General features: G+C 37.3%; 1 protein-coding gene across 3 annotated transcripts in view; it reads right to left on the minus strand.

The window, feature by feature from the left end:
- Window positions 1–15001, minus strand: part of MTFR1 (mitochondrial fission regulator 1) — a 48372-nt gene extending 33371 nt beyond the window's left edge. For all 3 annotated transcript variants that reach the window (XM_036232821.1, XM_036232820.1, XM_036232819.1), the window contains exons 1-2: window positions 14914–15001; window positions 1631–1771 (exon numbers count right to left, since the gene is read on the minus strand). In XM_036232821.1, the coding sequence (XP_036088714.1) occupies window positions 1631–1696 (66 nt within the window). In that variant the 5' untranslated portion in view covers window positions 1697–1771; window positions 14914–15001. The remainder of the gene's footprint in view (window positions 1–1630; window positions 1772–14913) is intronic.
- Between the last annotated feature and the right edge of the window lie 392 nt (window positions 15002–15393).

Below are 15393 nucleotides of genomic sequence, written 5' to 3' on the forward strand. Positions count from 1 at the left end.
TCCAGAGGAGCAAATTCCTTTATGTTAGAAGAAAACGTGTTTAATACAGATTTTCAGTTAACTAATTAAAGTTGTTGATTATATGTTATAGGAAAAAAAATGATCTTGTTCATTTGCTATTAGTGGAAAGGTCCCTCCGTTGTGATTACAATATTGAGGGGAAGTTAACCCTTTCTTATCTGATCCATTCTTAGATAAAAGGCACCAGTTTTACAGTTCAAAATGAACAAAGCTAAATAAATGAATGAACTAAATAAAGCATGTTATCTGTTCCTGAAAGAAAATCCTGTACCTTGGCCTCAATCAGCACTAGTCACATTCACCTGACTTGGGGTGGGGTGGGGTGGAGGGCAGAGCAAAACCATAGAAAACTAACCATTATAGAACGTACCTACACTACCTATAAGCCACTGAGCTAGGTGTTTTACTTACACCCTCATCTAATCTGCAGACTAACTCAGTAGTTCTCATTATCTGTAATTTGTAAAGGAAAGTAACGGGCATAGATAAATTTAAGACACAGGTTTTTTGAATCGAGGACCTACAATCTTTCCACTAAACTATACTTCTTACTAAAACTGCAAATAAGTAGGAATTAAAATTGTAAAGCTTCACTTTTAGGGAATCATTAATAAATGCTTCACGTTGTTCTGAAAGCAAAAATTCTTTTGCCGTTAGTACTCACAAATGAGAAAGGTGGTATTGCTGCATTAAGTCCAAAACATAGGAAGATGTAACTGCAAAAGATGAAAATACTACGAACTTTACAATCCATTTTCCTATTGCTTATCCTGCTAATGATCTGAAGATTATAGAGTTATTAAAAAAAGGTAATTTTTTTGGTTCTTTGCTTTTTTCTCCAAAGAAAATAGATGTAACTTTGGGAAGATTAGGGGGTCTCAAAGTTTAACTTAAGATATGAAAAGACACAAAATAAAAACAAAGTAAACAGTGCATTAAAACGTATGCCCAATATTACAATTATGTTCCCTGCCTGTTATCTTTAATAAATAAACTTAATTCCATGTCAGCAATTATAAAACGTTGAATTTGAAAATAAAAAATATTCCACAAAATATGCTTGGCACAACCATTGTTCTCATAACTTCACATTGGATCTGAAAAAAAATTATGTATCACTTGAAAATACTTTTAAAAATGTCAAGATCAGAACACTGTTGGCACAGAATAACCATATTATACTAATTTTTTCTTCATATCTATAGTTGTACTTTAGGAGACATGACTTTTTACTTTAAATAGTTGTGCGATAAACCATGTTATAACATGCAATATTAATACTTCTGTAACAGAGTCGTCATGTGTTAGTCAAATATATTTTATATTCAATGATTTTTATATATATTTAAGTCTTTTCCTCCCTAATAACAAAAGCATTGCTTTTAACAGTCAAATGAATATGGGGAAGTTTTCGATGTAACCTAGAAAGTTACTCCTACACTTGGGATGCTAGGTAAAGATTCGCTTTTATCATTTAAATAGCAAGCAAATTAAATAGTACCTAAACATACTGAATTCAAAATGTTGGTCATTTCATTTTACTTTCTCAGAAAAAAATTCTTAGGACATCTAAATATCTGGATTTTAAAAGTGAAATCTGAGCACTCACCGACTGCATGCTTACTCCAACTTGTTGAAAAACCATCCTAATTAGGCGCTTAATCCAGCCAAGCATTTAGATGGCAGTCTCTCCAAATTTGCATTTCAAGTACTTCAAGCATACACAGCAGCACATGGTCCATAAAGCACACTGAAATTTTAAAATGTAAATTTTAAAATAAAATAATTTAGAATCTTTACTGTCTGCAACATGTCTCACAAAATAATTCTACTCAAACATTTTAAAAGTGTGTGTGTAAATTTACTTGAGAAAAACAAATTTTGCTTGTAATTAGCTTTAAATACACTAACAGTACAATTTGTTAAGTATTTTTTCCAGTTATGGTTCTTAGTTGGAAGCAACAAAAACATACTTGTGGCTAATTTAGGAAATATAGTTACGAATCAACCTGAACAAACTAGATTCTATCTGATCTCGGAAGCTTAGCAGGTTTGGGCCTGGTTAGTACTTGGATGAGAGACCACCTAAGATGATCAGGTGCTGTAGGTGTAAAAAATAAAAATAAAAAATAAGGAATTGTAAGCTGACAAGGTCCTTGCAATCTGTGAGGTCAACCAAGGGTTGCCCTGCCTAAAATAGACAGACAGATAGATAGGAAGAAAGAGAGAGAGAGAGAAAAAGAGAGAGAAAGAGAGAGAGAGAGAGCGCGCGAGCAAGCAAGCTATTTATGAAAAGATTTCTAACAAATAACAATCTTAGCAGAACCTGACTTACAGGCTACACAGCCAGGAAAGATATTCAAAATTGCACCAGAATTGGTCCTAGGAAGATACCACTGCAACTGGTTCTGCCACCCCTGACAGAACAGAGTTTACCAGATCCCACTTTTCTGTCTCACTGGCTCCAGAGTCACTATCCATACTGCTGGTATTTGATTAGCCAAATCTACCTGGCTATCAATAGTATAAGCAGGTTCTGCCACTTAAAATCATAAAGGAATTCCATAAATATGGAACAGGAATTAAGATGCTAGGTCAATAATAACAACAAAAGTCCTTTCACACTCACTGGCACACTATAACCCCTGCCACTCACCTCTTCTCCATCAATATACTGTATATGTGATAGAAGTAAATTGTTAACTCATAAGGTGTAACCCAGTTTACTGAAAGTGTTGGTCTCCAATGAGACGAGAAATTTGCACCAGACTACAAATCAATGCACTGCTTCCTCGTCAAGAAGTCTTGCTTTAAAAAAAAATTTAAAAAACACAACAGTTCAACAAAACCGTGTAGTAATACATTTGGTTTACCTTCTGATGTAAATTAATCCCACTATGGACCAGAAAAAGTGTGTGCTCTATACTTGGAAAAGAACTTTATGAACAACCATAGAGGTTGGCCAGGGCGGGGTGGGGGAGGTGACACAAATATACCGGACACTGGGTAAAACACGAGCTAAAATGAGCCGAGCACTAAGGACAGGTGATAGTATGTAACAGCACTGACAAGGAAATATGATAGCTATGAAACTGTCATGACTAGAATTTTGTTGAGACACATTTTAATGCTATCAACATCTATTACTGCTTGTAAGAATGAATACTTAGAGTTAATGGGAATAAAAACAGTCAAGGGCTAAAAATAATGTCAAAGCTGGAAATGACAAAAAATTGGTTAGAGAAAAAGGATGGTTTTATGGAGGATTTGAAAACCTATTACTTTTTTTTAGATATAACTTAGAAAAGTGCACAAGTTTTGTGTCCAGCACGAAATTTTTATATATGTATAAACCTCTGTACCCACCGCCTACATCATGATATAAAACATTTCCAGAACCCTAAAAGCTCCCTTGGGCCTCTACTCAGTCGATATCCATGCCTCACCTATCTAACCACTAGTCTAACTTTATAAGCATGTATTAGAATCTGTTATAGAACTGGTACACTATAAATTACAAATAGGGAAAGTTCTTCATCTGGCACCAAAATGTTAGAATAAAACTTTTTAATTACCTAAATTAGAAAAATCATCAGATCTTAAAGGATTCCAAGCTCCAGCACAAAGGTAGCAGTTTGAGAAGTGCCTGGGTCATACAAAGAATTAAACTGACTTCGGGGCAAGGGCTGGAGGGGCAGGAATCGGTGGGAACTCTCTCAGGGGACAGGAGTGCTGGAGGAGGCCGGAACTCTCTCAGGGGACAGGAGTGCTGGAGGAGGCCGTTTGTCCTTTGTTGCGCTCTCCTTTCACCTAGCTGGCCCAGCACAGGCAGGTGTAAAATTTGTAATCTCCCTTAACCTGGCTAATCCTGACTGACACCCTTCATCCTGCCCTGGTGTTTCCCTGAGACCTTGCACCACCCAACCCAGTTGCTCAGCAGAGCCTTTTCCAGCAGCTTCAGACACACGCACAGTCTCTCCGAAATGCCCTCAAACGCAGCACGACAGTGACCAGCTTATGCTAGCATTGTAGCAGCTCCTATCGAGTATCCCCAAACCCAGCGCAAGCAGTGACTGGCTTTGGCTTGAACTGTAGCTCCCACCAAGGGGCTGCAAGCGTGGCACAAGTGGTGGCTGGCCTTGGTTTACATCATAGGCTCTCCCACATGTCTCCACTCCTTGTATACGTGGTGACAGTGACTATTGATGGCGACTGGCCACAGCTCCCATCATCCCTCCTACTAACCAGCCCCAAGGCAGGCACAGCAGCAGCCAGACTAAGCCTACACTACAGCCCCTCCCAAGCATAGCACAGCTGTGGCTGTCTTGGCTGGCCTCAGCCCACATCACAGGCCCTCTTAAGAAGCTCCAAACCCAACAACACATCCGGCCAGAGGCCCACCCAAAGGCTCTACAACCTACAAACCGAACAGACTGCCCTGGCTGGCACCAGAGCCCCACCAAAGCACTCCCACTCTACCAGCCCCTACACAATAGCTTGTCCATTGTTGCCAGGGCCCAGCCTCACAGTCAGCTGGCCTGAAGGTCAACCCCACCCAACAACATGCCTGCAGCAGTCTCAGCCCAACTACAATAAAAGGGGACATGCAACCCACAGAGGGACATCTCTGAAGCACCTGGCTCTGGTGAACAGAGGGAATTGCACCCCCGGGCCCCACAAGACACCTTCCAGATAAGGCCACTCTTGCAAGACCAGGAGACACAGTGGATCTATCTAATACATAGAAATAAACAGAGATATAGCCAAAATGAGGAGACATAGAAATATGTTTCAAGTGAAATGAGGACAAAACTCCAGGGGAAAAAAAGGATGAAATGGAAACAAGCAATCTACTAGATAAAGAATTCAAACAATGGTTATAAAGAAGCTCAATTAATTTGGGAGACTAGATGAATTCAGTGAGAACTTCAAGAGAGAGAAAAATATAAAAAAAGAACCAATAAGAACTTAAGAATACAATAACTGAAATGAAAAAAAATAACACTAAGAAGAAATCAACAGATTAGATGATACAGAACAACAAATGAGCGATCCAGAAGACAAGGTAATGGAAATCATCCAACGGAAGTAGCAAAAAGAAGAAAGAATCCAAAAAACTGAGGATAGTTTCAGAAACCTCTGGGACAGCACCGAGTATACCAACATGTGCATCATAGGGGTCACAGAAGGAACAGAGTGATAGGAAGGGAAAGAAAACCTATTTAAAGAAATAATGACTGAAAACTTCCCTAACTTGGCTAAGGAAATAGTCATACAAGTCTGGGAAGCACGGAGTCCCAAACAAGATGAACCCAAAGCAGCCCACACCAACAAAAATTATAATTAAAGCGTGAAAGTTTAAAGACAGAACCTTTAAAGCAGCAAGAGAAAAGCAGTTATTTACCAGTGAGGGAATTCCCATAAGAAAATAAACTAATTTTTCAACAGAAACTTTGCAGGCTAGAAGAGAATGACCCAATATAATCAAAGTAATGAAAGTAAAAAACATATAACCAGTAACACTCTACCCAGCAAGATTATCATTCAGAATTGAAGAAGTGATAATGAGTTTCTCAGACAGCTTATCACCACTAAACCAGCATTATAAGGGTTAAAGGGACTTCTTTAAGTGGTAAAGAAAAGGTCAAAACTAAGAAAATACAGGAAAGAAAAAAATCTTACCGATAAAGTCATTTAGTTTAAAAGTAGTGGATCAACCAATTACAAAGCTACTATGAAGGTTAAAAAGACAAAAGGAGTATGATCATGCGTAAATGCAACAATAAATTAAGGGATAAATGCACATAAAAGATGTAAAACATGATGGCAAAAACGTTAACGTGGAGGAATAAGTAAAAAAAAAATGTAGTAGTTTTAGAATGTGTTAGAACTTAAACAACTTAAAATAGAGTAGGGGTTAGTACGTCTGCTTTACATGCAGAAGGGCAACATCTGTATGTCAGGGGTGGAAGTGGGGAGGGAAGGGGAAATTAAAACAAAACAGAAACTCATAGATAGGATACAGAGAAGAAAATGATGGCTGCCAGAGTGGAGGTGGGTGGGGAGATGGGCAAAAAGGTGAAGAGGGTTAAGAAATACAAACTGCTAGTTATAAAACTAGTCATAGAGATATAATGTATAGCACAGAGGATACATTCAATAATATCATAACAACTATGGTGACAGATGGTGATCACTTCATAAGATATATAAATGTCTAATCATTATGTTGTACATCTGAAACATAATATTGTAGATTAACTACAATTTAAAAATGAATTTCTTATAAAAGTAATTCCTGTTTTCTTATTCTCTCATACTTTAAATCAGGACTGTTTCCAATCAATTACTTCTCTAAGCTCTTTTAAAACCCCTAAAACTAAAGGGGGGAAAAAAATTTAAAAATCAGTAGTCTCCAGGGGTGGCAGTAGAGAGAAGGGTTAACTACAAAGGAGCACAAGGGAACTTTTGGGAAATTGGAACTACTGTATATCTTGATTGTGGATTTGGTTACTCAACTGTGTTCATTAAAGAAATCTTTGTCAAAGGAGTAAATTTTGCTGTATGTAAATTATACTTTCATTTTAAAAAGCTTTTCTTTGTAAGCACTGCTCTACCACTCTCAGCCCCTCAACTGGGGTTGACTTAAGGTCAATTAAGTCATTCCCTATCATTCAGCTATGACTTCAGCTGAGTCTTCTCTCCAAGTCCTTTCCTAAATGGAATTCTGTACTTTGGCCTCATTAGGTTCTATTTTTCCTTGTAAATACATCAGGTTCCATTTCCATTGCCTTTACTGCTTTTCTAAGCCAATACTGTTGTAAAAAGAAAAAACATCTATTAACTAGACTAGTTGCCCTCCTCCCCCAATTTTACTCTCCCTTTTTTATTCATTCTCAATATTGAAGTAGGTCCTTTGGTCTCTTCTTTCCTCCCCGTATTTCACGCTCTACTCTTTGATCCTGTCATACAAATAATTCTAGAAATTCGACATGCTTCCTGGATTTTTCTTTTATCTACTATTGCACCTCCCTACTGTACCCCCATACTAAGCTCACTCCTACTAATCCTTTGTTTCGTTTAACTATCACCTCCTCCAGGAGGCCTTTCCTGATCAATCAGGATTAGGGCCATCCCATATGCATTCCTCTACTCAGAACATTAAAACAAGGTACCTAAACTGTTTACCTCCTCCATTGTACTTTAATCATCTTAAGGCCAAAAATTCTATCACTATTCATCACAGTGAACCCAGCACTTAACACAGTGTATAGGTGAAAACAGTTGCTCAATTCATATTTGAATATTAAATTAAAAACATCTAAGCCCCAAGCCAGTGCTTTTTTCTACGCTCTCTCAATTGTAAGCAAATATCTAAGAGGAATTTTCCTTCCATTTATAGGTAAAATAGGTAATTTCAGACAAACATTCCTCTCATTGAGGACAAGTAAACTAGCTGGACAAAACCATCTATTTGAAAGTACGAGAGAATTACCAAGGCAGAGAAGTGTAATCAAGCCAAGCTGATTCTTTGAAAAGACATAAAAAGGAATGAACTCTAGTGAGATTTGTCAAGGAGAGACAGAAGGCACATATTACCAGTACCAGGAATAAAAAAGGAGACATCATTAAATATCCCACGGGCATTAAGCATAAAAGGCAAAATAAAACTAGAGCATAAATTACTATTGATAGGAGTTGGTAACAGTCAGAAGGGAGAATAAAAAAGTTTTCTGTAGTGCAAACAACTTTCTATTTTTTAACCTGGATGTTCATTACATAGATGTTTGCTATGTAATAAGTTATTGCACTATACATTTATGTTTCTGCATTTTTCTGTTACACGTGTTATAATTCAAAATAAAAAATTTTTTATTAAAAGATGGCTAAGAATCAAGCTGCATTTTGCCTCCTAGGCTCTGTAGGACTATATAATTTAACTTCTACAAATTTTATAATGGTACGGGCTCACAGTCTAGTCTACTCTAGCATAGACTAAAAGAAATTGCAAATGACTCATTGTGGGGAGGAGTGGTTGGTAGGGCAGTAGAAGAGAAAGGCAACACTAAATGAGAACCAGATAAACTCTGAAAACAGACTTTTTCACTCCACAAATACTATGAAAATGAAAACATACTACTGTAGAGTTAGACCAATTCAAGTTTACGGTTATCACATCAAAGATAATACAAAAATATGGTTGTCCTCCCTTATCCAGATTCGGTCTCCATGGTGCGTTACCTGCAGCCTACTGTGGTCTGAAAATATTAAATGAAAGGTTCCAGAAATAAACAATTCATAAGTTTTAAATTGTGTGTCCTTCTTAGTGTGATGAAATCTCACACTGACCTATGCCATCCCATCAGGGTCATTAATTGTCCTTTTGTCCAGTGTATCCATGCTGTATACACTACCCACTTTACTGTACTATAAAACAATGACAGAGTATTTGACCTATGAGTACAATTTACTGACAATTTAGAATTGATGTTTTATACTGCTCATTTGATACTGACCGCAACGGTATCGTACTTGTGTTCAAATAACCCTTATAGTAGCCTAATTCTACATCGCAATGCCTACATCATTCACCTCGCTTCATCTTATCACAAGCACTGTAACATCTCACATCATCACAAGGGGAAGTATACCACAATATAGTATTTTGAGAAAGGTCACATTCATATAACTTTTATTACAGTATATTATTATAATTATTCTATTTTACTATTTTTTAACTTCTTACTGTGCTTAATTTATAAACTAAACTTTATCTTAGGTATGTAGTATAGGAGAAAACAGAGTACATATAGGGTTCAGCACTATCTGCAGTTTCAGGCATCCACTGGAGGTCTTGGAATAATATATCCCCTAAGGATAAGGAGGAACTACTGTAATACCGCTCACAACTAACACAATGCATGTTTTTGAGGTAGTTGTAATAATTTAAAAAGTGAGCAGTATAATTTCACAGTAACTGTTAATGGTAATAACACAATTGTCATTAAATTTTAAATGCTAAAAACTAAAAGCTACAATACTATGGTGGCACTTATTTTTATAAGGTCTTTGGGAATCATTCAAGGAAATGGCCATTTAATTATCTTCCCAATGAGAAGGAGTATGACCATTTTATAGAGGCTTTGAGGAGTCCTGGAAGATTAACAGAACTTTCTTTGTTATTTGGTAGGCTAAATTATTAGACTAGGGCTTCCGGCTCTCAGAATACCAAGAGGTTAGCATCCCATTCTGGTGTCGAACAATGATAAAAGAAAAATAAGGATCATAAAGTAAAAAAAAAAAAAAAACTTATTTTAAAATTACTGTACTTTATTTTGAGTCTATGTCCTTCTTTCTTTTTTGGTATAAAATGCCTTTTCTTTTAGGAAATGGGAAGAGATGAATGTTACTCAATTTTTTAAAAAAGATGCCCTTACTGTCACAATGAAAAGTTGTCAACCCTAATGTCAACTCCCATTAAACTTGAAATTCAGGTCTAGTGACTACTGAGCTACACTTCAGATCAGTCTAGTTGAGACTAAGTCAGAACACTTCACCATACTATAAAACAATGATATAGTATTTGACCTCTGGGTATCATTTACTGACAATTTAGAATTGATATTCTATACTGTTCATGCAAAATTAAGTACACTGCTAAATTCCTAGTGCCTAGCATGGAATATGACACATGATGTCATTTTTTTTTCAGTTCACAAATGAATAAATCTCATGACCTATACACCTCTCAACAACAACAAAAAATGTTTAGATAAGACTAAGAATACAAGTTAATTAATATTTGATGAAAACTATTTCAATAAAGTTAATGGATTTTGGCTATGAAACTAAACTCCTGAAGAACGTTTTCTGTAACATTTTTAGAGGTCACATTTTATGATATAAAAAAGGGTACAGGTAATCATATTTTGATTTGAATTAAAGGTCTGCCATATCACGTAAGGATTTCTGAAATATAACCTTAATGTGAACAATATCGGTATTTTCTTAAGTATTTTTACTTTAAACATTCCTATGCAAAGAAATTAAGTACTGTGGCATGAATTTTAAAACAATCTTTTGAAAAGACTATTCGAATTTCTTAAGTGATCCTGGACATTAGCAGAAACATACCACATTCAACTTGGAAGTCAATAATTCTTTCCACTAAAAAAGCTGTCCTTGGGCACAGCAAAGTAATGAAAACTCACTACAAAGGCAATTTTGACAAATTATATAATAATTACTGTCCCCTGTTTATTATGTGTCAAAACTACCTTACTTGCAAGACTCAGTAAGTTATACTTTTGTAAATTAAGATGTTTAGTTTTTAAAACCTGGTAACGGTATTTACCACCAATGAAGCATTCATTCTAAAAGGAATCTAGAGGAAAAGTAAATATCCATCAATAAAATAGTTAAATTCAATATAGTACTTGTTCGAGTTTACAGACAAGAAAGATAAGAGCTCTATATGAAAAGATTTCATGATAAAACACTAAATAAGAATGTTGCAAGTTAATCTATATATATGTAATTCCATTTTTAAAAAAGTAAAACTAAGCATAGAAATAGTGGTAAAATAGATATTTTACATACACATAACACAAGAAAAAAATATAAGATACACCAAAGCTGCATCTGAGGCTTGGTGATGAAATCCTCCACTTTTTTTTACACGTATGCCTTTCTGTACTGTTTACGTGGTTTTTATCAAAATGATAAACTACTTATGTAATTTTTAAAGACCAGTAATATTTTCTAAACCAAGTAAATGAAAACTAAAAAGTAGAGGTATAAAAATTAAACTTTGGACGATATAAGTAAATAAACAATGCACTATATAAACTTTGAGAAGGCATCCACGACCATGCCATCCTGAACAAGCCCGATCCTGTCTGTTCTCGGAAGCTAAGCAGGGTCAAGCCTGGTTAGTACTTGGCTGACAGACCATCTAGGAAGACCAGGTGCTGTAGGCGTAAAAAATAAAAATAAAAAATAAGTAATTCTAAGCTGACGAGGTCCTTGCAATCTGTGGGGTCAATCAAGGGTTGCCTCGCCAAAAAAATAAATAAATTAAACTTTGAGGAAACGAATTGTATTTCTCAACTTCAGATATTATGACTTAAGATTTTTTTATGATTTACCATTTTTGTCGTATCCGAATGCTCTTAACGGTTTGGTTTAAATCAATTAACTTAAAAATAATTAATTTAATCTTATCCCAATAATAGCTATGTAATCAAAACTCATTATTTCAGGATTTTTCTCAAAACACTTTAAAAAACTTAACATAGGTTGTACTCCCTATATGAGCCCAAACAGATTTGTGATAAAAAGAGATATCTTGGTTAAAATAAATACAAAGTTGATTCCTGTTCTACCTGAAATCATCTCTCTAGGATACTACTAGCCTGCTCTATTGCAAGTACACATTATATTAATACTTACCAGTGTACAAGAATTCCATTTCAAAAGTTACTAATAAAATTTCTTAAAGAAACAACTTATACTGTTTTACATATTAAAATAGTTATATATTAAAGAATGTATCGTGATGTGTATTTTTTTCAGTCAAGGAGACTTAACTTGATTTCATTTTCCTATTTGACTTTTTACATTTTAATCCCCAAACTTACACTAGTCAAATACAGTTGTATAAATTAATCTATTAAGTGATATCAAATATTTATACAATTTATTTGGTAATAATGACTTACAGATTGGCTAGCAATAACTTCAGTATCATAAATGAAGGAATTGTTTCAGAGGTTGCATGTGCTGCTCTCTAAAACTGCAGCACTGAGTGCTCTCCTAGTTGATACTCACATATTTTATTAGCCATTAGACAGTACTTAAGAATAGACAAGCAATGGAGAAACTTATTTGTAACTTGCATATAACAAATGATTATTATCTTTAATAAATATAAAGTGCTTGCAAATCTAGGAACGATTAGAAGCCCAATGGAAAAATAGGTAAAGGACATAAGTAGGCATTTTACAAGTGGATACGCAAATGGACAATATGAAAAATTGTTTAATGATCTCTACTAACCAAATTAGTCTTAATTAAAACATCTCTTTTTCCTCATCGAATTGACAAAGATGAAAAGGGGAACAACCCAACATTGGCACAGACACAGTACAACCTTTCTGGTAGGCATGCTGGCAATAAGTACATATAAGCAATTTCACTTCTGGAAATTTGTCCTAAAGAAACAATCTGACACACAAAAACCTGAAAAGGAAAAGCTGTCCTCTTACATATTATGAATAAATGTTTAAAAATCTGAAAAACAAAAATATCCAACAAAAGAGGATTGTTTAAAAACACATTGGTACTTCACGTATATCTTGGAAGACTATGCAAAAAAAGATGACAGTCTTAAATCTAAAAAAGATGGTCTATACATAATCCAGATTGCAAAATAATATCTACGATCTCATTTTTATAAAAAGTGTGTATAAGCACATTCATTAAAAAGGTCACAACTAACTCAACTCTGCCCTTCTAATGAAAAAAGTAACCATAGACCATATGTAAATAAGTGTGACTGTATTTAAAAAAAAATCATTTATGGACATTAAATTCGAATTTCAAATAATTTTCACATATCGAAAAGTCTTAAATTTTTTTTTTTACGCCCTCTTAGGAATATAAAAAACACTCTTATCTCACAGTTCACACAAAAGCAGACCTCAGGCCAGTTTAGACTCTTGGGCCATAGTTTGCCAACCCTTGATCTAGGACAGATACTAAAGCATCATCAATGGTTTATCCTTGATGGAATTAGTATCATTTTGTTGCTTCTCTAATTAGTGTAATTTGTATCAATGGTGCACAATAAACATAAAGTAGCTGAGCAGTAGTTAACATTTCAAAGAGCAGTGTATAATACTCATCACCAAGACTACCTAAGAAAACCAACCTGTAGAAAATGAAGTTTACCAGCATTTCAAAACCTACTGTACGACACTATCTTTTCTTCTTTTTCAAACTACTTTTTTCTCTGTTCCTTTCCTTACATTCATAAATTCACCAGTTCCCATCTATTTTCCTTTATATACATCAGGTCAAATCACTAATCTTTTCACATTTCAGGTGAGATGACCGTGATCACGTCACTTCTTTGCTCAAGTTTAAACCCTTTAAACTTGGTTCTCAGATTCCTTCACAAATGAGTCTAACCTTACCTGTAGACTTCTGAATTACCCACCTATAGCAGGAATCCTGAACTCCAATTTAACAAGCGTTTAGTCCTCTGAATAAGCCCAGCTGTTTATAGTTCTTTATTTCTCTAACACTATTTGGATGAAGATTGTTTTAGAGGGTTGGGAAGATCAAAGATACAGATGAAAGTAATCGGGATAAACAGCCAATATACACACTAAGTGCCAAAAGAGATAAGACTATTCACTGACGTGTATTTTTTTCCTTTTCTATTCCTTTAACTTGCATATACTATAGAAAAAAACTCACACTTACTGAACTACACTTCTATCCTTTGCTAACTTTAAATTCAATTGTATTAACGTTTTATTGTTTCAAAAAACCAAAAATACCTATACTATTGTACTCATGTAAAATTTCAAAGATTTTTCTCCATTATGTATTTGTATCTCAATAGAAATAATTTCCCACAGCAGTTAAATTTGTTCCAAAATTCTTAGGACACTCAATTATGTTTAAAAGAGCAAGAACTCTGCAGTGACCAGGGTTAGGATCCTAATTCCCAGGTGTTGCCCCCACCTTACATCGGTGCGACAAATTAACTTCTCTAAGCCCCTTTCCCTTATCTGTAAAATGGAATACCTAGTTCACAGCTGTTGTAAAAATTGACAGGTGGAAACAATTTCAGAGTGCTGCATACATATTAAGAACTCCGTAAATAGAAATTATCAATACTCTTATTATTGCTCAAAACCAGTAACGCTGCTGCCGAGACAAGATTATTAGATACCTGTTTTCGGTAATTCTGAAAACCTGAAGACAGGGTAATGAAACAGCAGTTGGAGAACTCCCTACATTCTTGTAGCAAACTAAATTAACGCCGTCTACACTTTAACGTGTGCCTTACTTTACACAACCCCTCTACAAAGTAAACGAATGGAAAAGCACGGCAAAGCCGTAGAAATTTGTAGAAGAGAGGGAATATGTCTAAGGATTCACTTCAAATTAACTCAGGGAGGAGGAGACAGCCCGGCCACGTACCGGTAATCGCTGAAATTGGGTGACAGGTACACCGATTTACACACTATTCTCGACCTCTGCATAGCTGGAAATTTTCCAAAACGAAAAATGTTTTTAAATGTCCAAAGGGCGATCTTTTCTTTGGGGCCGAATGCAAATCCTATTCATGACCGGGAAAATGCATCGGGACGTTCTGAGAGGCGAAAAGCAACACGAGCCAGGCGAGGCCGCTTAAACGTCCCGGGCAGACCGGCGGAGCGCTCCGCCACCCCCCGCCCCATGCCCCCACGAGGCCCCGAGGCCCGCCCGCCCGCCCAGTCCTGGGAAAGAGAGCAACACCCAAGGGAACGGCCGCGAAGCGCCCGCCGGACGGACCGCAGGGCGGGGGAGGGGCGGACATGGGCTCAGCAGGTGGGTGGTGAGTCCCAGCCTTCGGGGCAATGCCGCCCACTTCCCGCCGCCCCGCCAGAGCTCCGGCCCCACCGGGGCCCTCCGCCGCCCCGAGAACCTCTCCGCCTGCCCTCGGCAGCGGCGCGGCCACCCAACGGCCCACGAAGCCCTCCGGCCTCCCCGCAAGCCCGAACCGGGCTCCTTCAAACTCTGCCCTGACTGTTACCAGGGTTCCCCGTCGCCTTCTGGCCCAGGGGCACCTCCTCGACTCCACGCCAACCGCTTTCCCAAGTCCCTAGACTTACTTACCTCAGCCGCGCCGCAGCAGGGCGTCTTCCTCAGCTACTCAGGCGTCCAGCTTGGCGGTCCCGGGGCTTTGCTGCCAATCATTCAATCTCCGCCCCGAACACCAGACCAGACTAACCAATCAGCTGTTCCTCTGGCCCGGACGCGGGCACTGAGATCGCGGAGCGGAAGGCTAGGCGCCGCCCCATGTGTCGGCTGCCTCCTCGCGCAGCCAGTGTGCGCAGGCGCGGGGCTCGCTCCTGTACGTTCGCTTTCGCTAGCACCTGGTTTTGTGGCCTCGCGGCTCCGCCCAGGGAAGCATTTTGTTTGTAAACCTCATGCTGTAGGTGTGCAGGAAGACCCACATTCTGAATGTAGCCTAAAGAGTGTATTACCTTGAAAGAAGCTATGAGTTTTAAGCCCTCGTTAACCTAGCATGCGTTGAGCCCTTTTGTCCCATGCTGTAGGACTTGTGCTCACGCGGCGGATCTGCTTCTGAGGACC

Source organism: Rousettus aegyptiacus, unplaced genomic scaffold (genome assembly GCF_014176215.1).
Source record: "Rousettus aegyptiacus isolate mRouAeg1 unplaced genomic scaffold, mRouAeg1.p scaffold_m13_p_15, whole genome shotgun sequence".
NCBI lineage: Eukaryota > Metazoa > Chordata > Mammalia > Chiroptera > Pteropodidae > Rousettus > Rousettus aegyptiacus.